This window comes from Muntiacus reevesi, chromosome 1 (assembly GCF_963930625.1).
Source record: "Muntiacus reevesi chromosome 1, mMunRee1.1, whole genome shotgun sequence".
In the NCBI taxonomy this organism is placed as follows: Eukaryota; Metazoa; Chordata; class Mammalia; order Artiodactyla; family Cervidae; genus Muntiacus; species Muntiacus reevesi.
Window position 1 is genome coordinate 197,960,830 of NC_089249.1, and position 27,020 is coordinate 197,987,849.

The 27,020-nt window shown below is 57.8% G+C and overlaps 1 protein-coding gene across 2 annotated transcripts in view; it reads right to left on the minus strand.

Moving 5' to 3' along the window:
- Positions 1-27,020, minus strand: part of KDM4B (lysine demethylase 4B) — a 118,813-nt gene that overhangs the window by 55,160 nt on the left and 36,633 nt on the right. For both annotated transcript variants that reach the window (XM_065917985.1, XM_065917984.1), the window contains exons 3-6: positions 25,706-25,871; positions 22,354-22,529; positions 21,408-21,522; positions 17,426-17,619 (exon numbers count right to left, since the gene is read on the minus strand). In XM_065917985.1, the coding sequence (XP_065774057.1) occupies positions 17,426-17,619; positions 21,408-21,522; positions 22,354-22,529; positions 25,706-25,846 (626 nt within the window). In that variant the 5' untranslated portion in view covers positions 25,847-25,871. The remainder of the gene's footprint in view (positions 1-17,425; positions 17,620-21,407; positions 21,523-22,353; positions 22,530-25,705; positions 25,872-27,020) is intronic.

Genomic DNA, 27,020 nt, shown 5'->3' on the forward strand with positions numbered 1-27,020 from the left:
TCTGGCTATTAGAGAGCAGGTTCTGGGGCCATAAAACAGAGTCAGCTTTATTGGTCACCAATATGGGGGCAGTCTGTCCTGCTCCCTAGGAACTCTGTCGCAACACAAGGTCAAACCTCACGGCCAAAATCAATCTGCTCTGTCCACCTGTGATCCCAGGCAGCTGCTCTCTGGACGTGGCAGCCCTGGTCACCTGGGTGGCAAAGGATGCTTGCCTATTTCGATGGACAGACGGTCTGCCCGGGACCACATCCATCTCACAATTGGGCTGGTGTGAGGTCTCCCGGCTGGCAGGCAGCCCCGCCCCAGCCCACACACAGTCCCCCTTGGTTCCCCCATCCTGCCCTCTGCCAGCATGGGCGCCCCTCTCCAGCAAGGCCAGTTTTCTGCACGTCTTGCTGCACTACAGCCATCTCCCCAGTCCAACAGCCCCTCCCTCCTCCCGGGGGTCGGGTCCAGTCCCAGACGGCCCAGTCACGGCAGAAGAGCCTGGACAGGATCGGGCAGCGCTACTCCCAGAATCTGGCGACCACTGGGAGAGAAAGTGGACTGGAGGTTTGGGGGCCAGAGTCGGAAATGGGGGAGGCTGCAGAGGGACAGGCCACCCGTGGAGGGGGTCACACTGGTTCCTCCCCCCACAGCACAGGGAGCCCCAGTCCTGAGGCCGACCAGGCAAGTCCCTCCGGACCTTCTCCACGTGTTTTCCCAGCCCTTCCTATGCACCCCTCTTCCTCCACCCTTTCTCTCTGGTAGTGACAGTTCTTAAACAAACTGCTTCTGGCCAACACTCAACCAGAAAGTTGTGGAAAATTCAGCGCTCTTGGATTGGTGGCCCTTGCAACCATGGGCATGGGACCCCGCGAGGCTGCAGCAGGACCGGACAGGCTCCATAACTCCGGGTTTAATGTTGTGGAATCGCTGAGGAGGCCGAGAGAGACGAAGTCGACCATTGTTTGCCAGATCCCTTTTTCAAAAAGGCAGTCATCTGTAAGTATCAAGGGCTTCAGTGAGAAAATAAAATGTTTTTCGATCTGCTATACAGTCATGGAGGTGATGGGAAAGACCAAGCCAGGTCTCTCTGGAGCTGGCTCCCAGGCAGGGACACAAGACACGTGCAAAGCCACGTGACAGTGAAGAGACAAGCCCGATCCAGCAGTTTCACTGTTCAAGTGACTGGCTGACGAGCACAGATGTTTCTGGGAACAATGGTGATCATGGCCCGGATGTCATAATCTAGAAGGAAGCGGCCCCCTGGTCTGTGGAGAGACAGGCAGGCTGCACCACAAGGCGGGCATCTGCCACCCTCTCCTCCAGGTTCCTCTTTTACAACTGAGGCCTGGAGGAGTGGATACACGTCCCTCGCCCCCAATCACAGCCACTCCCCAAAAGGCAATGCAGAAACCACATACTCGGCATAGGGTGAGAGGGAGGCCTGGGGCCATGGCTGCCAGCAATCATGTCCGAGACCCATATCCTGACACGGATGTGGGGGCTGGACGTGCTTACGGGGGGCCAGGCACACACTGAGGCTGGACGCCAAGGTGGGCATCCTCCAGGCCCTGTTGAAACCAAGCTGGAGCCCAGTAAGGAAGCTGGGGCTCCTGGGTGCTGGTGGACAGAGGCCTCAGTCCAGCAGGAGGGCAGCTCTTGAGCCCAGGAACATAGGGAAATTGAAAGGAAATGCCCTCTGCGGGCAGCTCTAGCCTCCGGCCGGGGATGAGCTGCCTGTATTCCTGCCGAGACAGCGGGCCGGAGAGTCTTCCCGTCCGCAGCAGAGGATGCTATTAATAGTGTCATTTTCTTGGTGTTTTGTTTATTCCCCTGGAATGGCTTGATGGATGTGAATAATTATCAGACTATAAAAGCCAGCAAATGTGCTATTTTCTATCGCTCTAAATCATCAAACAAATAAAGTGTGAAACAGCATTTTTGAATATAATTTTCCCCTCTAATGGCTTAGAATTATTATCAAGAACAATGAAAATAAATAAGCAAATGCCTTGTGAGTTAAAAATTAAATGAGTGTGTCAGGAAGAGGAACACAGGCCGTCGTGGAGAGTAGGGACCTGCTCAGGGGCCACTGGTTCTGCCGACGGAACAAGTGGCTTCGGGCCCCAAGGGTACCCGGGCCTCTCTGGGTGGGGACTCCCACCACCTGGGGCCCTCTGGCCCAGAAGTGGGTACCTGGGACCACCTCCCAGGAGGGAGGGCTACACTGGCAGGTGTGCACCACAGTACCTGTGTGTCCAGCTGACCCCCGGAAGGTTCAGAGAGTCGTGTGCCACTGCCCTGGGACAGCCACATGAGACCTCAGAAGACGAGGCAAGTAGGGGGCTGGCCTCTGCCCCTCCTCTTCCGGGCCATGGACAGACAATGCCAGGTGGGTACTGCCTCTCAGAACAGCAGGAAAACCTGAGGTCCTCAGACAAATTCTCAGGACAAGGAACACCCACTCCAGTGGGAGACAGTGTACCCCCACAGGGCCCACTGGCTCAGCTGGCCGCCCACCCTGGACTGCAGGGCCCGGCAGGAAGGATCGAGTTCCCTGAGAGCAGGGCGTGTTGCCATGGTAACGAGTTAATTCCCACATGCTCCTGCCAGCTGCCAGGGTAACGAGACTTGAGGGGGCCTGCCTCTCAGACCCTGTTGCCCATTCCTGAGGCCCCCGGCCACTGCCCCGGCCTGCAGCACCGTCCTGCTCAGAGCCAGGGTGGAAGCACCGTGACACGGACGGTATCCGTTCCCGGAGATGCATGCGACTTCGCTGGTGACAACAGCGCTTGGGATTTCTTCCATCACTGGCCTGACAGCTCCCCCCAGCATGAGGCTCAGCCTCCCCCTTCCTCTCTGCCGAGGAATGCGAGCCAAGAGCAGGGGTCTAGCCAGGAGCCCTTTGGAAATGTCAGTTCAGCCTGACGCGAGTCGGAGGGCAAGGAAGTTAATTTCACAGTGTCTGCACAAGGCTGGGGCAGACAGGCCCCTCGCCGTTTAACAGGCTGTAATTACGGGAACAGAAACAAGACGGCAGAGTCCAGGGAAGTGCCGAGACCACGCGTCACATTGGAGGCCACCTGGCACGAGCAAGCCACCCGCACGGCCCTGGGAGACCCCGGCAGCTCCCAACGCCAGCGGCCCCAGAGCCCCATGTGCTGGCCAGATAGAAGAGCTGTGTTTACTGTGATCCTCAAGCACAAAGCCCATCGTGGCCCATGCCCTCTCCAGCCACACGTCAGTGGGACAGTCCCAACTCGCTGCCCCATGGTCTGGGTGGGCCAAGCAGAAGAACCCAGTCACAGAGCAGGCTTCCCCTCACACTCCCAGCTGCCCAGGCACCATCTCCACGCTGGTTAGAGATAAGCCTGGCCAGAGCAGCCACACTCCTCTGCAGTGCAGAGCCAAAGGGCCAGAGAAACAGTTACCCCGAATGTGATTACCACGGAGACGAGCCACAGAGAGTTGTTCTACCGACTCGTCCCTTCAGATGACTTTCATTTATATAAAATTGCAAACCATCCAGTACAAAAAATTCTTAGCTCTCTAGAACTAGAAGGGACCTTCCCACGGTCACACTTCACTGGGGTGAGGCAGGACAGGCACCCCAGAAAGTCGGGGCAAAGCGGTCCACAGGACTGCACTGCAGACGCTGGCCAGGTGAGAAATCAACATAACCTTCCACCTGGGAAACTAGCTGGGAAAGTAAGACCTGAATAGTCCAGGGACTTCCCTGGTGGGTCAGGAGTTAAGAACCCGCCTGTTAATGCAGAGGACACAGGTTCGATCCCTGCTCTGAGAAGACCCCACATGGCGTGCAGCAACTAAGCCCTGAAGCCACCACTACTGAAGGCCGAGCGCCCTAGAGTCTGTGCTCAACAAGAGAAGCCAACTGCAATGAGAAGCCTGTATATCATAATGAAGAGTAGCCCCTGCCTGCCGCAACTAGAGAAAGCCTCCTTGCAGTAAGAAGACCCAGCACAGCCAAAAAGTAAAGAAAAAAAAAAATTTAATTAAATAAAACATTTGAAAAAAGAACTAAACAGTTAAGTGAGAGTGCAGAATTAAAAAAAAAAAATCAGTACACAGATAGCCAGGCTTCGTCTGTACTTTCCCAGAGGACTATAAAAACCACTAAGATAAACCCTCTCCCTTGTCTGGGGTCCAGAAGCAGGAATTCTTGACCGCAAACGAGGGCAAACAGAAACCTGGGCAGGTCCCAGCCACTCACAGAATCGCCAGTCTGGTGCAAGAGACTGACAAGCTCTCAGCGAGGCCGGCAGTGAGCCACACGGCGTCCCTGCCCGGAGCAGGACAGGGCGGCACGCACACAGGCAGAGCTGAGATCGGACGGGTTTAGTTCCAGGCCACCGCGACAAAGACAGCCACGTGAAGTTTCGGTTTCCCAGTGCGTAAGGAAAGGTGCGTTTAAACTGTACCCTTACTGTAGTCTATTAAGTGTGCAGTAAGAGCATTATATCTAAAAAAAAATACTGCCCATACCGTAATTATAAAATGCTTTCTTACTCTAAAGTGCTAACCATCACTGGACAACACACAGCTGCCACAAACCTTCAATCTGTAAAAATATCGGAGCATCTACGAAGCACAATAAAAGAAGGCGAGCCTGCACCACAAAACGCCCCCATGCCCCCCACCTTATCCTTCAGTAAAGGAGGGAGTAATGGATGTGATCATAACAACAGTGACTCCAGAATGCACCCAAGGAGGCTACTTTGTCAGGTACGAGTTGGGGGGCCTCATTATGCTGCTTCAAATGTGAAAGACGCGTTACTAGCAGTCACACTGACAGCAGGGTTAAAGGGGGACAAACGATCACCCAGCACCAGGCAGGAGAAATAAAAGATGTTAGAAAAAGTTGACAGGCTCACTCGCCCTTGAAACATGAGGGAGTGGGTCCGAAGGCTGGGCAGACGGACAGCCCTGGGACTACTGGGATGCCCGGGATCCCCTGCCTTCCTGGGAGGGGAGGGCAGAAGAGTTGTCACCAATCCCATCTGCCTGGGTGGGTGGGGAGAGCGCCTGCTGGCATGGGGAGCGAGGGATTAAGTCCCTTTCTAATCAGGAGAGCAAGGGAAGTGTGCCTCCAGGTCAGGCTCCAGCCCAGGTTGGGGGGGACACCGTCCTCCCCTACTAAAGCACCTCTGTGCAGAATTGCTAGGCCTGGCAGCATGGCTCCCTGAGAGTGACTGAAACTGCCTGACAGCGAAAGGAAAGGATGGCGGTCCTGCTTCTATCAGGAGCTCCCATCTTGGACTCCGAGGCGCAGCCTGCACGAGGAGGCTGCCCCCCTCATTTGTCCCGGAACTGGGGCCCTTTATGTGACAGATACAGACACTTGCTGGGGAGATAGGATCAGCCAAGGACCTAGGAGGATTGTCCCCAGGATAGAACCTTATTGAGCTGCGGGTGGTTTTATCTTTAATGGATCGTTTTACAGGACAATAGACGATGGAATTTGGTATCTCACACCAGCAGTGTCAGTGATTTCAAATAGTGACATTTTTATTGAGACGGCACGAGATAAACAGAGTCCTGGGAACATCTGCTCAGAGAAAATGGGGAGTCTCAGGTGGGGATGCCAGCCAGGGAGGATGCTCCGCAGGCAGAGGGGCCGCCTAGGCCTCTCAGGGCGTGGGTGGAGGGCGCCCTGGCCTCCACACTCGCCCTGTTCCCTGCTTCCCTGGGAACCTGGGGGTGGGTCAGCACCTGAATGACCCCCAGCTCCAGGGCCTAGTTCACAAGAGCCGGTCACCCACTTTTATTAAGGAGCAGGCTTTACAAGGCAAGTGTTAAAGGCAACTAAATGCTGAATTGGAGGCAGCTGATCTCCAGCCCCGGTCTATTTCAGGTCCTTGAATTATTTTTGTCATACAACAGGACCAAAAATGCCAAGTCACAGGCAAGCTGGGTTTCGACGTTGCTTTTGAAGCTGTGGGGGCCCTTCTCAGGTGAGGTTTTAAAGGCGAGCCGATCAGTACAGCCTCAGATCAGTGGGGAGACAGCCTTGGGCTGTCAGTGATGGGGGGTCAGTGTGTGGGGACGCAGTGCCAGTGAGCACCCGATGCCACCGGAAAAGCCACCGCCATCTCCCCCTCGAACTGGCCTCAATTTCTGATCATAAAACCAGGAGGCAGCCTGCCAGTGTGCCGGGGCCCACGAACTCCGCGCCAGTGGGGGACACCCCTCCCTCCTCGATTTATTTCTGCAGAAACGCACAGAAGGTGTGAATAGGAAAGAACAGAGGGAGGTACACAGAGCCCATGAGCATCCGCAGGGCAGGACTTGGACATCACAGGCCAGGCCAGGGTGCGGGGGGAGCTGGGGGGTTGGAGAGTGTGCCCAGGGGTCCAGGTCTGTCCTCGGGCTGCGAGAGCCAAGGCGGCCTCAATGCGGAGTGGCTCCGGGCCTGTTCATATGTGGGGACTCTGGCCCTTCAGGGGAGTTAGGTGGGGAGGGCACGCAGACCGAGAGGAGCCGCAGAGAGAGCACCTTCAGCTCGTCTCACACCAGCCACGTGAGCCTGCCGGTTGCACAGCCCTGCTCCTGTCTCCTGCTGCTGTGCCCACGTGAGGGGAAACTCGTCCTCAGCCAGGTTCTGAAGCAAAGCTAACGAAGACGCCCTCAGCTCAGATTTGCAGGAATCTCCCTTCCGGGGAGCTGAAAGCGGCCAACAGCAGAGAAGTTTGCCATGGAAACGAGACCCAGCACACACAGCCGGATCTACAGGATGGGTGGGAGGGTGAGCGACTCCTGGGGCCAAGACCACGGATATTTGAATCAACCTCTAATCCAAACACTGCTGGTGGGGGCATCTCAGGATGGACAGATGCCCAGCGACGACACTTCTCTAGAACCAATGGTTTCTTAGGGTGACTAGCCTGGTGCCCCAGCCTGGAGTTCTGGGCGGGCGGGGATGGCCCCTGCTACCCTAAAGCAAAAGCGCAGCAATCCCTCAAGCAGCCTGAGCCAGCGCAGCCTTGGCCGTTCCAACCCCAAAGCGCCCACTCTGAACAAAAGACTCCAAAATGAAGGGCCATCTGCTCCTGCCAGACCAAGCCAGCGGGCTGTGCGACGGGCCAGCCACGCCTGCGGCCATGAGTCACAGACAGACAGGAGATGGCTGTGCCCACAGAGGCAGGCCGGCTGGCCCAGGCAGCAAGGGCTACCCCGACCTGCCAGACCAACCCCCACGCCCAGGCTCCCAGCCCTCCCTTCCACAGCTAGCGTCCCCCTGGCAGAGGGCTCTTTCTGGAACCGTGGGGGTAACTCCCTACTCAGGGCCCTCCCATCTCCCTGCTCCTGGTCTGGCTGCCCGCCCTCCATCAGGGCCCTGCATGGGCTTCCCAGTGTCCTCTCCTCCCATAAGCCTCAGCCCAGCAGCCTTCCTGCCTCCATCTCAATGGTCCCAGCTGCTACCTGCCTCCTGCCTGGCCCTCTATGCCCCACTGGGGGTGAGCCTGGGGGACAGCGGGGCTACACACACAAGCTCCTGTCCTGACAGATGGCATCTGCTCTGGTGTGGTTCACGCTCGGCCCAGAATAAGAACCTGGTCAGGGCCTGAGCTGACACATCACTATAACATCGAAACCACCTTCGTCCAGGACCACAGGCAGCAAAGCTATGGCTCACCTGCCCTCTTCCCTCCCCGCGCTCCCAATACGCAGTCAGACCATGGCTCCCAGGCTCCAGTGCTGGAAGGTGTGGCCCCAAGACCCAGCACTGGCCAATGAGATGTGGGCAGAAGCCAGGTACTGACTCCCTGGCCCACCCATCACAGTTTCAGGAACACGCCTCCTTCTGCCCCACAGGAATGTCTCTGCCCAGGGTGACCTCAGAAGCCATGTGTTTAAGGGGGCAGAGCCTCTGCTGGCCTGGGTCCCAGAGCCCCTGTAGCCTCTCCATCTCTCACAAGGATCCGCAGGCTCTGATTTCAGCTCAGCAGGCCTGATTCAATGATGTCTGGGGGACTCTGGAAGAAAAGGATTCACTCTCTCCCACACCTCGGAGTTTGGGCCACCTCTGCCAACTGGGACACACCCTGTCCCCATGGGAGCACCTGCCTGGTTTGCAGGAAGATGCTTCAAGGGGCAGGGCGGGGCAGTGGTTAGGAATGTGGGCTCACCCCGCAGCCCGGGCCTGACCCCGGCCCCACCACTCCCTAGCCATGGTCCCGCCAATCCAGTCCTGTCTGTGAAGGAGCTGCGGGCAAGACAACGTGGCTACTGCTTGGCTATTTCTTGTCACGTCACGTCGTCACGTACAGTGACTGACTTCTTCACAAGCAGCAGGTAAAAGATAACACGAAGTTTGGCCAGGCCCCAAACTGCAAACAACAACCCGAACGTCCACCCACAGGGAACAGACACACAGATGGAGGCGCGGTCACATGACAGAAAATGCTGCAGCCATGAAAATGGATAGTGTCACCACACGTGGCAGGACACATCCTCACAGACTCAGAGCAGAGACGCAAGAGACAAATCAGTCCATGAGGGAGGTGGGGGGCGGTTTCAAACCCGGCCAGCATGCAGCCGTGTCCCCCAGGGACTCAGACACATGTGGAGAACAGCCCAGAGAAGCAGTGACAAGAAGACCACCAGAATCGGGAGGATGATCTCAGCTCTGGGGGTGGGGGTGGGGGTGGGGCTGCAAAGGAAGGGGGCCCGGGACAGGGAATGAGGGAGATCATTTTCCAACATCGTCCTTCCTGGGGGCTTACACAGAGGTGGACGGGGGAGCCATCTGATAAACTGCATGTAATTATCTTTCCCTGGACAAGTACGTATTCCATATGGTTTTCTGTTCTGTGTTAAGTCTCACGATAAAGACGTCTGAGAAGCGAACGCACCATGACAGGCAGTTCTCGGGTGCCCCTGCGCGCGGTCATTCCGACAGCCTGCTCAGTGCTGCTGGAGGGCACGTGGCTGTTACAACTGAGGCCCCAAATCAGCAGATCCCAAAACAGGGAGGTGACCCTGGGTGGGCCTGACCTAATCAGGTAAGCCCTGGAAAGGAGCTGGGCCCACCCTAAGTCAGGGGGTCTAAGTGTGAGAGGATCCCCAGTGCCAAGCGGACCTTCTCCAGAGCCCCAGGTAGGGGCCTGGCCTGCCACCACTCGACTCTGCCTCAGGCCCTGAACTGAGGCCCCAGCAGGCCTGCTCCTGGGTGCCGTGAGATGTCCATCCGTGGGATCAGCTATGGAGCAGCGGGGAACGGAGACTGCCCAGCAGGAGGGAGGGAGGAGGAAGACAGAGATGCAAGACGTCCAACAGAAGGACGTCCGATCGGCCACATCTGTCCAATCTGGGTATCAGATACTAGCCTGTTCTGTTCACTGTTCTCTTTTCTTTTCTGAAATTTGAGGTACTGAAGGGAAAAAAAAGTATACTCCAAAGGGAGACAGTATGGGAAGGGGGAGGCCTGACTCTACAGTGGAGACACCTGACCAGCATGACCTCAGGCCGGGGACCCAGGTCAACACCAGCGGGGAAGAGTCATGCTGACAGCAATCACTCCAAGATGAAGGATGAGACGGCCCCTCATCTGTGTCCTCCTCCCCACAACCAGCACCCCAGTGTCACAGTGAGAAAAACAGCAGACACACTCCCATGGAGGGAAGTTTTACAAAATCTCTGACCCCAGTCCTCCTCAAAATCATAAGGGCATCAACAACAAGGAAAGTCTGGGAATTCTTACCCACTGCTGGTGGGAATGTAAGCTGGTGCAGCCACTGTGAAGAACAGCATAAGGGTTCCCCCCAAAAAACTACAAATGAGTTACCACATGACCCAGCAACCCCACTCCTGGGCATATATCCAAAGAAAACTATAATTCGAAATGAGACATGCACCCCAGTGTTCATTGCAGCACTATTTACAATAGCCAGGACATGGAAACAGCCTAACTGTCCATCCACAGAGGAATAGATAAAGAAGATACGGTTTATATATACAACGGGATATTACTCAGCCGGTAAAAAGAGTGAAATAATGCCATTTGCAGCAACATGGATGGACCTACAGAGGATCGTACTACATGAAGTCAATCAGACAGAAAGACAAATACCATATGACAGCACTTAAATAGAATCCAAAACATGACACAAATGAAATTATGAAAAATAAACAGACTCACAGAGAACAGACTTATGGTTGCCAAGGGGAGAAGGGCAGAGTGGGAGTTTGGGACGAGCAGATGCAAGCTATTATGTATAGGATGGATCAACAAGGTCCCACTGTGGAGCAGAGAGAGCCATATTCAATACCTTATGGTAAACCGTAATGGAAAAGAACATGAAAAGTGTGTGTGTGTACACACACATATATATATCACTGAATCCCTTTGCTGTACATACTTCAATAAAATAAATCTCTAAAAAATAAAAAAGAGCAAGGAAAGTCTGAGGACTATCACAGCCCAGAGGGTCCTGAGGAGACAGGGCTTTTGAACGTCACGGGGGTCCTGGGACAGAAGAGGACACCAGGGAGACACGAGGCAAGCTGGACAAAGCAGGACTCCAGTCAACAAGAACATCTCCATAAGGTTCATTAACTGCAACAAATGTTCCAGCCTCGTGTAAACTAAGGAGCTGGGTGGTGGGTGCACAGGCCTCCGCGCTAGTTTCTCAGTTTTTCTGCAAATCTAAAACAGTTCTAAAAAACAAACTCTTTTAAAAAGAGAGAGGGAGGGAGCATGCCACCAAGACAGTGGGTAAACAGACAAGCTTGTGGCAAACACGGAAGGAACAAGGAAAGCAGCCTCCCAGTGATCGCAAACCACCTGTGCAGGGCACACTGCGTCACGAGCCCTCCCGCCCCTGCTCACCGAGAAGCCAGTTCCCCCGACCCACGGGCTGGAGTGCCACCTGGCTGCCCAGGCTCACCACGAGGCATCAGATCATCGGGAACCTCAGCAGATCGCCCCCCTCAGCCTCACTGGCTCCGCAGGAGAGCATATGGTGAGATTTTCCTCCGCAGAAGGCTGACCTAACTCTGCCTAGCGCGATGTGAAAACCACTTTGCATCCCCTGAACAAACACCAACTGTGCCTGTCCCCCCCAGCACTGTGAGATTCCAGGAAGCAGCCTCCGGACTGGATCCCACTGCCAAGTGGGCGGTGGGCGGGCGCAGGCCCCCGGGGGTGCCCTGGGATCCCCCGGGTGTCCAATCCACCCAAAGGCTCCCGCAGCATGGGTTATCAACAGACACAACTGTCCAGCTCTGCAGGGGCAGCACCAGGCTTCCACAGGGTCAGTGCGAGCGAGGCTGGCAAGAAATAGTCCGATAATCGGGCTGATCTGTGATTCAAACCGTGCTGAGCCACGCCACACAAAACCCTCTGAAGCTGCTTGCTGTCTCACCCACCAGCATAAGTAGTGATGCCATCCTACCCTCGCAGCCTGATGACACTCGATGCCCTGGTGTGAGACTGGAAGGTTTCTCCAACTTCAGGAGTTAATTTTTGAATGCCAAGGCCAGCTTTTGGTTTTAGAGTTCTGACACAATCGTGACAAGCAGAAAGGCAGGGCTGGTGGCATCAGGGAAGACAGCGTGGTCCGGACAAGAAGGGGCCTAGGGTTTTATGCAGGGAGGAGGAGAGGTCCCGGAGTGGAGGAGGGTAAACCGCTGTGCTTCCCATAAGCCCCAGGGGCTCAACCCTTCTGGGTTCCTGTTAAACCGCCTCTCCCAGCCCTGTGCCAGCATCCTGTGCCTTCAGGGGGCCGCTTGGGGTCTCTTTGCTTGGCTCCATCCAGCATCAGAATTCCCAGTTCTGCCACCGGGGACAACAAAGCCGAGGCCCTCACAGCGGGCCCAGCACTGTGGTCCAGCAGCGCCACCTGCAGGTGGAGGGGGAGCCTGCAGCCCATGGCCAGGGAGGGAGGCAGGGTTGGGGAGGAGCTGGTCCCCTGGGACTGGAGGCTCAGCTGGGCACTGGGCTGCTGTTGCCTGGGCTGGGCCTGCAGGGGGTCCCCAGGGGCCAGCAGGGGGCCCATCAAGGGGGAGGGGAGCAGCCCAGCAGCCCCCCTCCCAAACAGCAACAGACTTGAGCCCAACTCACACCTTTTTCCCCAAGCTGCAGCCAGAGGGCAGGAAACACCAGTTGGCCTCCTCCCTAGGCCTCAAGACAGGGAGCACACACCTTCAAATGTGCCTGTGCACACACGAACACACCCATGCCCACGCATGCACACACACGCACACTGTCACTCACACACACACACACACACACACACACACACACACACACCCCTCCAGAGTACCAAGTGCAGGCTCAGCCAATTGCCTGCTTGGCGTTACATTTCCCAGCAGCAAAAAAAAGCCTGCCTGATCCCTCTCCTGCAGAACTCCCCTGAGCAAAGATGCCAAAGAAAAACTGCAGGTGCCAAGTAGTCAAAAGGAGAAATTCTCACCACGCTTAGAGCAGCGCTCAGGCTCCTTAAAGGTCAGAGAGAGGGCCAGGTTCCCCACTCCCAGGCTCTCCCACCTGCACCCCCCTTCCACCGACTGCCTGCAGCAATCTACCCGTCACACCCCATGACTGAGCACAACATGAGACCCTCTCCTCCGTGCCCTGACTCAGGCGAGCCTGATGCCCCAGCAAACACAAGCAGCTGGGGAAGCCAGGGAAAACCAATCGCAGAGTCCAAAGTCACAGCCTGGACAATCCCCACAGGGAACACAGTTGGTCCCGCCCTGTCCCCCCACCCCTGCGTGTGGATACATAACCCTATGTCCGGGCAGCAAGCATGGGCAGGTGTGTCACACACTCATCTACGGTTTCTGGCAGCGTGCTGCCCAGGGAGGCTGGGCAGACAGATGGACCCTGGGACGCTGACCCAGCACCACCTGCACCCAGGCCCAGCCCAACAGGAGGGGTCCCCAAATCACACAGAACTGCAACACCCGCCTCCCACCACCCACGACCTCCTGGCCTCACTGCCCGACGTCCAGGCTGCAGGAAGGCCAGGTCTATTTTAAATCTTGTCTCTAAAGCGATCTGGAGCCTCAGATCTGCAGGTATTCTTAGCTTCGCTGCCTGAGTGCGGCACAGTGCCGGCCTTGCAGAGTAAATTCCACGACTTTATCAACACCAGGCTCTTCGCATCACGCTGACACTCAAATCACACTGCCAAAGTAACAACAGGCACAGAAAGGCTCAGGAAGACATGCAACCTAAGTCGACACTTTTAAAAAAGAGTGCTGCCACCGTAACACTGAAATAGTTGCAATTAAGCTCCTGCAGACACAAAAGCATGGTGTGATCAGGGAGACAGATGTGGGCGCGCGATCCACTGGGGAACACTCCTCAGGGCCCAGGGGAAGGGCGGGGAGTAGGGCACCACCCTCCCAGGATCCTGAGTGGCTCCTGAATCCCCAGCCCAGGGACAAGAGGACACCTCGGCAGCCCCTGCCACCCTGCCCCCAGGGTGATGTCCGTGTCGGCCCAGGAGGGAATGTGGCCTCCACACGGCATGAACCTCCATGCCCGTGGTGCTCCCAGCTCTCCTGGTAGAGCCCTCCCCATCCCATGCAAGGCTGCTGGGGATGGGGACACAGTGCGGACCGAAGGCCCTGACTCCATGGGTTCCATGTCTGGCAAGGAAAGACTGACACCTACATTACACACGGCCAGCATGTGATCACTGGAGGACGAGCGTGGGGTGCCAGGCCAGCATCTGGGGCCCCCATACTGTCCCGCTGAACTGGCTACACTGGCAGCGTGAGGGACCCCACGTGCACTCCCACCCCCTCTGAACCAGAAGCCAAGATTTAGGTCCATTGCCTTCCAGAATGTTCTTCCTTCAGGGAGCCAGCGCTGTGGTCGGCACACCTCACTGGCTGCTTCTTAGCACTCAGTAATTGGGCTGGTGAGGGCAGGTGAAGGTGCGGGGGAGACAGCAGTGGTCACCCTGAGCAAACCAGGGGTGCAGCACAGGAGCAAGATGCTGGGAGCCGTCCTAGGGGACAGGGAGTGTGCAGAGACAGACACCACCCTGCCCCATCACCCAGGGCTGCTGGCCCTCATGTCTCCAGCATCCCCTCTCTCAGGGACCTCCCTCGAATCCAGTCCCACTGCTTTCCAACCGCCCTGGACCCCAGTGTTCCGGCTCACTTCTCTTGTGGGGTGCCCTCCTTGCTCTTCCCCCCAGCTGCATGTCCCCAGAGAATACACCAGGGCCCCAGTCTCCAGGGGTCACCCCACCCCCAGGCAGGCCCATGTCTGAAAGCTCCACCTCCCATTCCGAGCACATGCCAGGACCTAGCAGTGGTGGCTTGCTTTTTCTTCTTTCTTTTCTTTTTTATAAGGAAGAGGTGGGTTTTCTCCCCTTAGGACCCCTCTGGGGAGAGACCCCAACCAAACCCAGGGCTGAGCAGAGCTGAGTAGTCCCACTGCCAGGAGACAGACTCTCCTCCTGCCGTTGCTCCCAGGGGGCCATGGGGGCAACAGATCGCTGCCCCTACCAGGCAAGGAATCTAGAAAAAGATGAAAGAACGTGAGCGATTTCCACCACTGCGCCTGGAGCCATGGGCCAAGAGGGAAGGGTGAGAACGCCATCTGGTGGTCATTGGGGAGCAGCGTCGGGGCAGGACTGGACAGTTCAGTTCAGTTCAGTCGTTCAGTCATGTCCAACTCTGCGACCCATGGACTGCAGCATGCCAGGCCTCCCTGTCCATCGCCAACTCCCAGAGTTTACTCAAACTCATGTCCACTGAGTCGGTGATGCCATCCAACCATCTCATCCTCTGTCATCCCCTTCTCCTGCCTTCAATCTTTCCCAGCATCAGGGTCTTTTCCAATGAGTCATTTCTTTGCATCAGGTGGCCAAAGTATTGGAGCTTCAGCTTCAGCATCAGTCCTTCCAATGAATATTCAGGACTGATTTCCTTTAGGATGGACTAGTTGGATTTCCCTGCAGTCCAAGGGACCCTCAAGAGTCTTCTCCAACACCACAGTTCAAAAGCATTAATTCTTCGGCACTCAGCTTTCTTTACAGTCCAACTCTCACATCCATACTTGACTACTGGAAAAACCATAGCTTTGACAGATCTTTGTTGGCTAAGTAATGTCTCTGCTTTTTAATAAGCTGTCTAGGTTGGTCATAACTTTTCTTCCAAGGAGCAAGCATCTTTTAATTTCATTTAATTAAAAGAACTGGACACAGCTACTCAAGAGACACTGGTGGCTGTTCCTCCCTCCACTGACCAGGCCAGGGAGCTGGGCCCAGCAGCACACACACAATATACACACACAATTCACACACACACACAGAGGTACCTGATACACACATACATACCCATGCTTACACTACATAGACACCTGACATATACACACATACACTCATATACTCACACCCATGTGTATACGTACATACTCACATACATGTACTTATATACACTAACACACTCATTTGTATACACAGAAACACAAATACACACACAAATACTCACATACAAATATATTCACATATACATAGACACACACTCACATGCACACCTGCAGTCCCAGCCTGGGTATCTGTTCACACTCTGCCCACCAGGCCCATGGGGAGCACACTGCCTGCGGGAAATGGCACCAGAACCCCCCTCACCCCCCCAGGTGTGGGCCTGGACAGAACAGGGGCCCCTCCCACCAGGCAGTCCCAGCCCAGCATTGCTGTGCAGGGAGCTGTGCTGTTGGGGGGCCTTGGGGGCAGCTCTGGGCAGCACCCAGACCAGGAAGCCCCTCTGCTCCGTGCAGAGGACCACACCACAGGCGCGAGACTCAGGCCACCATCACCAACCCCACCGATTTCTCTCCAAGTCTCTCCCAAAGACAAATACCCCCAGTGCCTGGAGGTTTTGATGATCATGGGCTCATGGAAAGCCACAGAAAGGCACAGAAGAAGAGACACAGGTTGAAGACAGGAAGCCTGTGGAACTGTAACAAGATCCCAGCAACCCACAATGTTGTACAAATGCAAGACCAGAGAGCCCATGGCCAGCAGAAAAACGGCCCCAAAGACAGCCATGGCCCAGTCCCAAGATCTGACGACATGCCACTTGTCACAGCAGATGGGATTCTGCAGGAGGGGTTAAGTAGAGGCCCCTAAGATGGGGACGACTCTGCATTCCCAGGGCCCCAGTGTCAGCACAGGGTCCTTATAAGAGGGACGGGGAGGGTCAGAGGCAGAGAGAGACAGGAGATGCTGAGCTTATGGCTGTGAGGATTGAGGGAGGGGCCACAAGCCAGGGATGTGGCACCTCTAGAAGCTAGAAAAGGCAGGAGCTGGTGCTTCCTGGAGGCTCTGGTGGAACCAGCCCTGTCCATGCCTGAATTTAGTCCCATAAGGTCCAGGACAACCTCCTGGCTCCAGGACTCTCAGAGAACGAACGTGCGGGGAGGTAAAGCCACCAGACCTGTAATCCTTTGTCACAGCACCCCTGGGAAACTCACACATCCCCAGCCTCCCCTGCCCGACTAAGCGGGAGCCACGGTCAGACTGCGGGGGTGGGGGCTTGCCCTGTCCACGGCAGAGGCAAGGAGAGGTGGTCACAAGCCAGCGGCCAACAGGGGGGCCTGGCTTCTGGGCCCTCTGCTTAGAGGGCCAGCTCCCTGCCCCTCAGCAAATGGCCCAGGATGTCCCCATCTTAGGGGCGGGGGTAACCTTCCTCTCAGGGCTCAGCTCTCTGCTGGGATAAGGCAGGGCACCTGGGCCAGGGTCCGCCTGGGTCCCTGCTGCCCCCCAACGAAGGCGAGCACAGCTCTCCAGCTGAGCTCCTGAGTGCCTCCCTCTGCTTCCCAGCTCCAGCCCCGCTCTGAGCTGCAAGAACTACTGTGACAAGAGAACCAGCCTCCTAACAGCTGGGGAGAGGCAGGGAGACGCAGCGGCCCCAGCTCAGGAGTCTCTGCTGAGACGCAGGGAACACTGACAGCCGCCTGCCATCCTACCAGCAGAAGCCATGTGTCAGGGGAGCTCTCAGCTTGGAGCTACCAGACCACTGCGCTGGACATCTGGCCCAGCCTCTGGGGCCTGGCACTCACAGAGTGCCTTTCAGGGGCCTGCATGCCCGCCCCACACTGCAAACAGCAGGTGGATCCCACTCCTCAGAAATCAGGAGGGGCAATACTAACCCCACTCCAACCTGGAGGCCAAGAGGGAGGTATGGGGAGGCTGAAACCGTGGTCCCACGAGCCCCAAGACAACAGCCTCACGCAACCCCACGAGGCACTATCGGAAGCCTGGCCGCAGGCACGTTCAGTGTGAGGCTCTCCGGGTGAAACCACAAGCTCTAGGGATCTGGAGCTTGGTTCTGGGGGGGCTTGCATGCCCTCGTCTAGTGGGGGCTGGGCTGGCAGAGCCCCACCCAGCACCGCAGTCACATCCCCCCCAACCTGGGGAGCCCCTCGCATCTCCCGGCCGGTCCTCACCAGGACTTGGGCTCCCCGAAGTGCAGGTAGTTGATGCTATACAGGTCCATGTCCTCCGTGTGCCAAGCGAAGGTGGTCTTCCACATGCCGAAGTACAAGTAGGGCGTGTTAACGCCCTCGATGATGGTGCCGCACTCACGCTCCACCATGTCCAGGATGGTCCGCAGGTTCCCGATGTTCCACTGGGCCACGTCCTGCAGGGCGAGCACATGGTCAGCCCGCTAGCCACCCTGGGCACCCAGCTCCCCTGACCCCCGCCCCCAGACACCAGCAGTGAGACACCTATGTCATTCCCTCTGAGCCCCCCGCGGCAGTGTGACCCTCGCCCAGGGACCGAGAGTCAGCAACCAGCCCCACACCTGCCCACTTCACAGCCTCGCCCATGCTGGTGTCCAAAACCCACCCCGGGCCACGCACAGCCCCCGCCTGGGGCCAGATGGTCAGATGCGGCTTCCCCCGATCCTGCACTGAGCTGTGTGTGGCTGTGCGGGAATCGCGGGCAGTGAAGGCCACGCGGCAGAGGCCACAGCCAGTGAGGAATAATTCACGTGCCTTGAGCTCACTGACACAGGGGAAGGAGGGACACATCCAGCGGAGCCTCACATCACGTGTCAGACAGGCCTTCCTGCACCTTCCCACCGCGGAGGCGGGGACGGTGCTCAGAGCCAGGCAAGCGCGGGAGGATCCCCGCCAACCAGGTTCATCTATTTCTAATGTCACAAGCAAACAAGCCTTGTCTTGTCATGAGAGCTCGTAAAACACGCTTCCATCGACTCCCAGTCCCTAGGGAAGCCTCCGGGAGAAGCTGAGATGCTGAGCACACAGTGGTGTTCCTTCACACCTCAGATCCAACCCTGCCGCCTGCCTCATCCACATTCAGGCCCTGACTTCACAGGGCCAGTGGTAGGTCTCTACAAGGGGAGCTGTGGCTGGAGCCCAGCATGCAGGGGAAGGCCAGGATCAGACCCCCACCGTAAGCATGAGAAGCCTGAGGTCACCTCCAGTAGAAGCTGCATGAGGTCAGGGGGAACCAGCAATCGGTCACCTCCCCAAAGCCCTATGCATTCACCCTGCCATCAGGCCTACACATCCATAATATGACTCCAAAAAACAATGAATTATACATTTTAAATAGGGCTTCCCAGGTGGCTCAGCGGTAAAGAATCTGCCTGCCAATGTATGAGATGCAGGTTTGATCCCTGGGTCAGGAAGATCCCGTGGAGAAGGAAAGAGCAACCCACTCCAGTATTCTTGCCTGGAAAATCCCATGGACAGAGGAGCCTGGTGGCCTATACAGTCCATGGGGTCGCAAAGAGTAGGACACAACTGAGCAGCTAAACAGGAACAAACGTCTGTTTTAAACGGGTGGTTTGTATGCTTTGTGAATTATATCTTAATAATGTTTAAAAAAGCAATGACTCAAATACTCAACAAATAAACAAAGCAACCCAACCGGCACTAACTTTCCAAAACTCTATGTGGAAAATGACGGGTCATTTGACCAACAGGCGTACAACTCCACACCCACCCTGTACTCAAGCACATGAACTTCCATTCTTTTGCCCTATCAGGCTGCTGGGGCCAAATTCCCCTCCAAGAAGTCATGATCCATGAACTGAGCAGCAGAGCGGCGAGCTGGGGCCGGGTTGCTGGGGAGGCGGAAGGCTAACACTGACCACCCCCACCCCCACCCGGTGGTCCACACCATGGCCAAGTCAGGACGGCAGCCGGCGGGAGGCGCAGAGCTCAGGCAGCTGGGGCTACCTGCCAGCTGGCCTGGACTTTAACGCTAGCTTGGGACTGGACACGGAGTGGGATGCAGCAAGGTTCCCGGCCACAGAGCCGCGATGCCCCCCACTCAGAGCTGGGGAATCTCCTGGAAGGGCTAAGTGTCCTAAGGGAAAGGGTGCTAGTTACAGAAGAGACGCTTCATCCTGCCCGGGGAAATTGCCCTCTTTGAGTTTAGAGACCAGACGTGGCCTGGGGGATGCCCACCACGGTGCTCTGCCAGAGCTGCTCCTAGGAGGAGCCGTGAACACGATGAAACCAGGGAGAGCTGGGGGAGCCCAGCCCTGATCCTGGCCTCTAGGGGTGACGGCTCAGGGCCTCAGTGGCCTGATGTGGGGAATGGGGGCCTGGAGATGAAATCCCTCTCCCTGGGTCCGGAGGCCCTTGAGGTAAGCAGAGTAGCAGGGGGAGCAGTGAATGGACATCAAGGAGCCCCAGGAAGTGCAAGGCACATGGCCCCACTAGCCCCTCATCAATCTGACACCGGAACCTCTGCACTGGCCCAAGGGTGAGCTGGCTGGTTACAAAAACACACCGGTGTAACTGGAAAACTCGCCAACGACAAGGTGATCGATCCCTACGTTCAGAGGTGCACGGGCAGGAGATGGGGCAAGGTGCATGGGAGCTGCACAGGGCAGGGATGTGGCGCGGGGGCAGTCACAGGCCTGGGCAGCAGCGCATGCGACCGGGCATCTGTGAGCGTGTCCTCCGAGTAGGTACTGCCCTGCTGTTAGGGGCTGTGTGCTCGTCTGGAAGAGGGCTGGACTTGTGGGTCATCTGACTCTGGGGTCAAGGCCAAGAGGACGAGCTCAGGGTCTGGGATACCCCTAATGAAGGGTTCCTTGCACTCACTGTGCCCCACTTTATTGATGGGGAAACCAAGGCCCAGAAAAGAGGAAGCGGGGTGGGGGGCAAACTTGGTACTGGACCCAGGATGAGGGTACCTCCCTGGGTTCTAGGGGACGTGGGTGAGCTCACTTGAAGCCTGACCCGCGCCTCCCAGGTAACTAACGCCCTTGGTGCCTTGCACCACGAGGCAAACCCACTAGCAGAAGAGGGAAAAGCCGCGCAGGTCAGACGGGCTCTGTGAAGCTGAAACGCCAGCAGCGACTCAGCTCGGGACCCAAGCAAGGTCACATGTTTCCCATGCTTCTTGGGAAACACAAGCCGCTGGTTCTAACAGGCTCCCCCCTGGGCGCCCGGGAGGGTCCTGACCCTTCTCTCAGGAGGAACTTTATTCCCACCCTTACCTCCCAGCCCGAGACCAGGTGGCGCCCACAGCCGCCCTCAGGGGAGCAGGGCTGAGTGGACAAGAGTGTCCTCAGCAGACAGCCTTCAGAGGGACAGAGTGGGGGGCACGCAGCGGGCAGAGGGGGCGTGGACAGGCCTGGATCCTACCAGGGCAGAACACCTAGGAGAGAGTCAGGCTTCGGAGCCCTGAAATGAACCCCATTAGGTCCCTCCGAGGGTTATTCAAGGTCCCGTAAATATTTATAAGCCATCACCCCAAATATTCGAGGTCCCGTAAATATTTACAAACCATCCCCCCAAAACACGGTCCCACTCTGCTCGACACCAGCCCTGCCCGAGGCCTTGGCATCAAGCCTCAGTCACCAAGCCCCATCAAGCCTCGGTCTGGTCTCACCCCTTGGACAGGCCTCAGGCAGCACAGGCCCGAAGGCAGCAAGGGGACTGAACATGATGCAGCCAGGGGCAGCTCGGCTGGCTGGGAACTCAGCTCCCAGGTCTCCAGGAAGATGGAGTGATAGAAACTCGAGAAGAAAAGCACTCAAGTGAGAATTGATAGGGGCCCTGGGAGGTCAAGACTGAGAACCCTGGCGGGCTGCAGTCTGCGGGGTTGCCAGAGTCAGACACGACTGAGAGACTAAACAACAGCTGGGACAAGGGATGGAATGCTTGCTGTTGTCTTTTTGAAGCTGCCCTGGAGTCAGGCTGCAGGTCAGTGGCCGAGCATGGCATCCGGGCAGGGCTGCGCTCTGACCTGGCAGGAAAGATTCTCCAGACCTCCAGCCTGCTTCTCTCCTCCTGAGCTCGGCGCCCACCTGTCTGTAGAGCCCCAGCAGAAGCCCAGCGGAGTGTCCCGTGTCATCCCTGCCTTGACCGTCCAGGAGGGAGCCCACTCCCGCCCTCGCCCGCACTGCCCACCCAGGCGCCGGGCGGCCTCGGCACTCACGTCATCGTACAAGGAGCCGCTGATGTCGGCCCCGTAGATGGGCGACACGAACGTCAGGTTCTTCCAGTATTTGCGCTCCAGGTCGTCGAAGTCCTGGTGTCGGGGGGTGCAGTACCTGGGGACAGACCGCTTGTGAGGGGCTCAGGGCACCTGCTGGACGAACCAGGGGAGGAGCTCTGCTCAAGCACGAGCCACTGGTGCGGGCATAGCCCTGGAGCACGAGGACGAGGTGTGACGGCCGTCAGGGGAGGGGGATGACAGGCGGGCGGTCCAGCTGGAACAGTGCCAGTGGTCCCGTCTCACCAGTCTCAGGGCCCAGGACCCCCAAATCAGACCACAGGTCAGGGGCGCGGGAGCTGGAGGAGGGACGTGGGCTCTGACAGTTCTTGTCTGCCTACCCCTTGAAGGTACAGATGGTACCAAGGACGGGCCGGGCACCATGGGGTGGGGGCAGACAGTGCCCTCACAGGACACTTGAAAGCAAACAAGTAAACACACTGCCAGCACTGCACCAGTGGTCTCAGCGAGCCAGGGAGGCCAGGAGCTCCACAGAAAGGGAGCGTGCCCGCGTGCCGTGAACGCCCAGGGACATGCCCACGTGTGTGGAGTGTGCGCCCACGTGGGCCCTGCTGGATCAGGAGCTCGGACAGACCCTGCCAGGAGCCTCCCTCTGAGGAAGTGCCGCAGAGCTGAGACATCCCAGGAGGGACAGAGAGGCACCCCAGGGCCGGGGGACATGGACGGGCCCTGAAAGGCTGGCCTTCAGCAGTCAGTGTTCAGGGCAACACCAGTGCATGGCGTGGCCCTGGGTCAGGTGAGGGTCCGGATGTTGCCCCTTGAGAACCCAGGGCTGAGAGCCTAGGGTGCTGAGGCCCACCCGGGGCACACAGGCGGCTCTGTGGGCACTGTGTCTGCCCCACCCCCCACGCCGCCCCCGCCTGCGTACTTCTCGCTGTTGGCCAGGCGCCGGTACTCGCCGACCGTCATGGCCTTCTTCTGGATGTTGTACTGTGTGAAGAGGCCCGACTGGCCGGTCACCACCTGCTGGATGGGCGCTGGGATCACCACGTCATCGATGTCGTCGTACGTCTGCCGCGGCTTCCACTCCTTTGGGGGGATGATCTGCAAGACCAGGTGAGTGGTCAGCGGCCCCTCCCTGGGCTCAGCCGCTTGGGACCAGGCGCCAGATGGAGAGAGACCGGGGCACTGGGCACCCCCCATCCACATCACCAAGCTCCCTGGAGCCCCAGGGCCAGGCCAACCTGGGCATCAGCAGCTTGGGCGGCGGGGGGACTGTGTGCAGCTGCCCAGGATCTGTGTGATCACACAGGAAGCAGCCGTGAGCAGGGTGGGCTGTGGGTGCTGCCCGGCATTGTATGCACTCGCTGCGTCCCGGAGGCTCCACTGTCATACCTTCTGGCCACCGCGTGCCCAGCTCAGGACTCAGCGTGGGTGAGGCCCCAGAGCAGACACAGATGCTGCAGTGCACACCCATGCCAGGAGCCCCACTTCAGGGACACCTCCTGGGAAGAGACCACACCGCCCAGGGAACAGGGACACGGGACGAATGGCCACACCGGGAGCAGCGCGCAGCTGGGGTGCACATGGAGGGGACCCTGTGAGAGCAAGGGAAGGGCCAGCCTCTGCTCCTGGGAACCAGCAGAACCCCAAGCTGCCCTGAAGATGGCAGGCCTGGTCATCAGAGGAGCCAGGCCCCGCCTGGCTCAGGGATGCACTGAGAGTCCCGACTGCCCTTAACCCCGGCCCTAGACCCCAGGCCATACCCCCTCCTGACTCGTTCCCCCTCGCCCCTTCTCCAGCAGCCTGAGGCATGGACCCCAGCTGGGCAGTGGCCCAGAGCACAAGGCTAAGGAATGTGGCTGGTCACCCTGAAAGTCCCACACATACCCAGAGTCCCCCACCCCCCAGCCCCCCACTCACACTGAGTGATCACCCCACCCCCAGCCAGCTGCCCTGAGTCCAGTGTTCGGGTGGTGGGGGGTGTCATCAAACGTAACTTTGATGGAAAAGGAAACCCCAACACCACACACACACACACACACACACACCATAGAAGGGCAGTCAAGGCCGGTGAGACTTGAGTTAAGGGGGCCTGGCGTCTGCAGAGCTCGCTCAGGCCAGCAAGACACCCGGTCCCTTCTCCAAGGAGGCTGGCAGGGCTGAGGGCTGCATGGGGGAGAAGTGATACGCAGCGTAGGGGTGGGGGGTGGAGAAGAGGGATGTGGCGGGGTGTCTCCCTGGATCCGTCTGTCCCTGCAGAGGCAGGGAGACCGCTGGGGGCCAGACACACCAGCATGCTGTCCTTGCAGATGGGGGCAGGGAGGATGCACATGCAAGCGCGTGTGTCAGCATGACTGTCCCCACAGCACGTCTCAGTGACAGCGGGGGAGTTCTCCCAGCGGCCATGCCTGCCCCCACCCTGCCCTTCCAGAGAGACCTGCCCGCACCACAGCAAACAGCACAGAAAACACCACTTAAGAGGAGTGGAAAGGAACCTTCAGACAAAGGGCAGAGAGAAAATGTGCCTGAAAACATCTGACGCACAAAAATATCCAGACTGAGTGGTTTCCCATCGATTCAAGTAAGCTGGCAAAAAGTAGGTCCAGCGGCTTGAAGAGCTTAGAGCAGAGATAGATGCAGGGCCCAGAGGATAAATGCTGGCGAGGTCATGTGCCGAGACTCAGTCACAGCCCACAAAGCTGCACCGTGAGTGGCCCCACGACAGAAAACACTGGAAACACCCAGAAATGGGAGCCGGGGGTGATAGCAGAGGACAGAGAGGAGAGGCTGGGGGGAGCGTCAGGTGCTGCCGGCAGAACATTCCATGATGTTAACAAGATTCCTGGCAGAAAGGACTGGGATCCAAAAACAGAACTGGCACCACATCCCAGCAGATGCGGAACGAGGTCAGGGACAGAAGACATGCCAGATAAAGGGAGGCCCCAGGCCTCAGGAGTCCACCCCAGACAGACGGGGCGCCTGGGGGAAAGGGGCCTGACAACTGCCACCAGTCAATCTCTCAGCCCCAAACAGAGGCTCCGAACCTACAAGAACCAGGCCGGGGTCTTCCAGAGCCAGGGACCTTGATGAGAACCTTCTGCTGAGTCTGTGCCATGCGGGGGTGGGTGGTGCAAGGAACAGAGATTGGGGGGGGTCCCGCAGGCCCACGGCGCTCCTCTCGCTCTCCACGCAGCTGAGATGAAAGGCATGGGTGTGACATGGTCAGCCAAAGCCGGCCGAGAATGCGGGGGGCCAGCACACCTGCCCCCTTGCTGCAGACACTGTCTGGGGGACAGACCTCCAGGGCCCACGGCCCAGGACCACCCACCACCTGCTTCTGTACAGCCAGCAAGCTGATGCCATGTTCTTTATTTTTTCATTTTTAAATGGTTAGGGGAAAATGACAAAGAAGACTTATTTCAGAATGGGTGAAAATTCTATGAAACCTTCACTTTGATACATCAGGTTTTATGGGCACACAGCCAGGCCTGTGGGGATGCGAACCAACCACAGCTGCAGAGCTGAGAGGTGGAGACAGACAGTCCGGCCCAAGAATGTGAAAATATTTCCTATCTGGCCTTTGCAGAAAAGGCTGGGCGACCCCCAGCATCACTAACAGAGGACTGGATATGAGACACAACGACAGGCATATGGGAAGCAACTCAAAGAACCCCAAACCAGGCAATGAATCTCCCAGATTACGTGCTGGGCAGAACCATGTATACACAGGCTCACGTGCACACGAAGGAGCTCTGAGACCTGTCCCCTGCACAGAAGGGTGTGGGCAGCCATCTACGGCGCACACACACGCTCACATCCGTGTGGGAAAGGCATGGGAAGAGACGCAGGAATTGGTGCCCCGCTGCTCCAGGCAGAGGGGCTGGGATTGGAGGGGGCATTCGTTCTCCCTCTGGACCCCATCACAATGTTTGAACTTGCCCATGTACATGATAGTCTCCCAAAAAAACGTGTTTAAGGAGGAATATGAAGGCAGAAAGTCAGCCCTGTTCAGCAACAGCTCCGCGAAGCCCCAGGGAGGTGAGGAGGCTGCAGGTCCCATCATGAAGCGCTGAGTCCCACCCTGCATCCATGCCCTCAGGGATCCCAGTGCCCAAAACAGTGCTGGGCTTGGGGAAAGAACATACAGGTGTCCTTAATAAATAAGGGGCTCAAGGAGTGGATTAATGGGTGCCTCATGGGCCCCAAGTCCCGGGGGCGGGGGGAGGGCTACAGAGCAACAGCCGTGGAAAGGGGTTACAGGGCCGGGGGTCACTCACCTTGGCCAGGCCCGCCCGGTGGGCCCCCTGGGACTCGATGTAGGCCACATATTTGTTGAAGTCCTTGAACTCCTCCATGGTTGGGCGGAACGTCATGATCTTACAGCTCGGGTTCTGGGCCCCATGATCCTCAGACCCCATGGCTGCGGCAGAGGGATGGCCACACCTGCAAGGAGACAGAGAACATCAGCACCGCCGCCGCCAGCCGGTCCCCCGCCCCCCACGAGGGCCCAAAGCATCCCACCCAAGGACAGAGGCTGTGCAGCTGAATGGGGCCCAGGGGAGCCAGGGCTGCTTCATCTCCTGCACAAAAGACCAAATGACTTCAATTAATTACAAAGAGAGCTGGCCTTGTTATATGAGCTCCTGCAATGCTGGAGGCCTGAGCCCCCATTTCAAACAAGGGGCCTTGGAAATAAAAATCTTTTCATATCAGGGTCATGTCCAAATTCACTGACATTGATCGTGGAGCTGGAATCCAGGGGCAGCGGCATGGGGCAGGCTGGAAAACGGAGTAAGGTCATGTGTGTGTATGTATTTCCTGAACAGGGAAGCCCTCCTCGGGCAGGGCCACCATGGCCAGGTAGGCAGGCAGGCTAGCAGCGCCTGGGTCCCTCCAGCACTGGGCCGGCTGCTGTCAGTGAACCCAGGCCCCAGTGACCCACGGGAGCGACCCACGGGCTGCCCGAGGCAGCACCTGAAACCAGGAGAGCAGAGCCCCATCACCCTGGGTTACAGCCAAGCCTGGACTACGCGGCACAGAGGAGGAGAGTCAGTCGGGGGGACCTCCTCCAGGTGACAAGCCTGCAGGCTAGAGAGGCCCCTCCTGCTCTGAGAGTCACAGGGACCAGCAGGGAGGCTGTGGCCCATCCTAGCCAGGGAGACCTTGAGGGACACACACTGGGGAAGGGTCCCTGTTGGCAGGTTAAATTCTCCAAACAAGAGAAACCAGACTCGCTCCAGGATGTGGACAGGGTCAGAACCCCAGTGCACGCACACCCAGAACTAGGAGAAAAAGTCACCAAGTCCAGACCCCCCAAAGTGAGCAGGGCAGGGCTCCCGCCAGGCTGGGAGTGGGGGGTGGTGTCCATTCACCAAGTCACGGCCACCAGCTCTCCAAACAGCCTCCCCGCAGCAGGCACTAGAGGGCAGCACAAGCCCAGAACAGCCGCTGGGCCGGCAGCTCCCGGGGACAGGCCTGGAGGACGGGCGCGGGAACCGCCCTGCCCTGGGCCACCCCACGCCACACCTGGGCGCTCCGGGCAGGGGCGGGGGTGGCAGGCAAGGCCCCACCGTGAAGGGCACCCTCACGGCT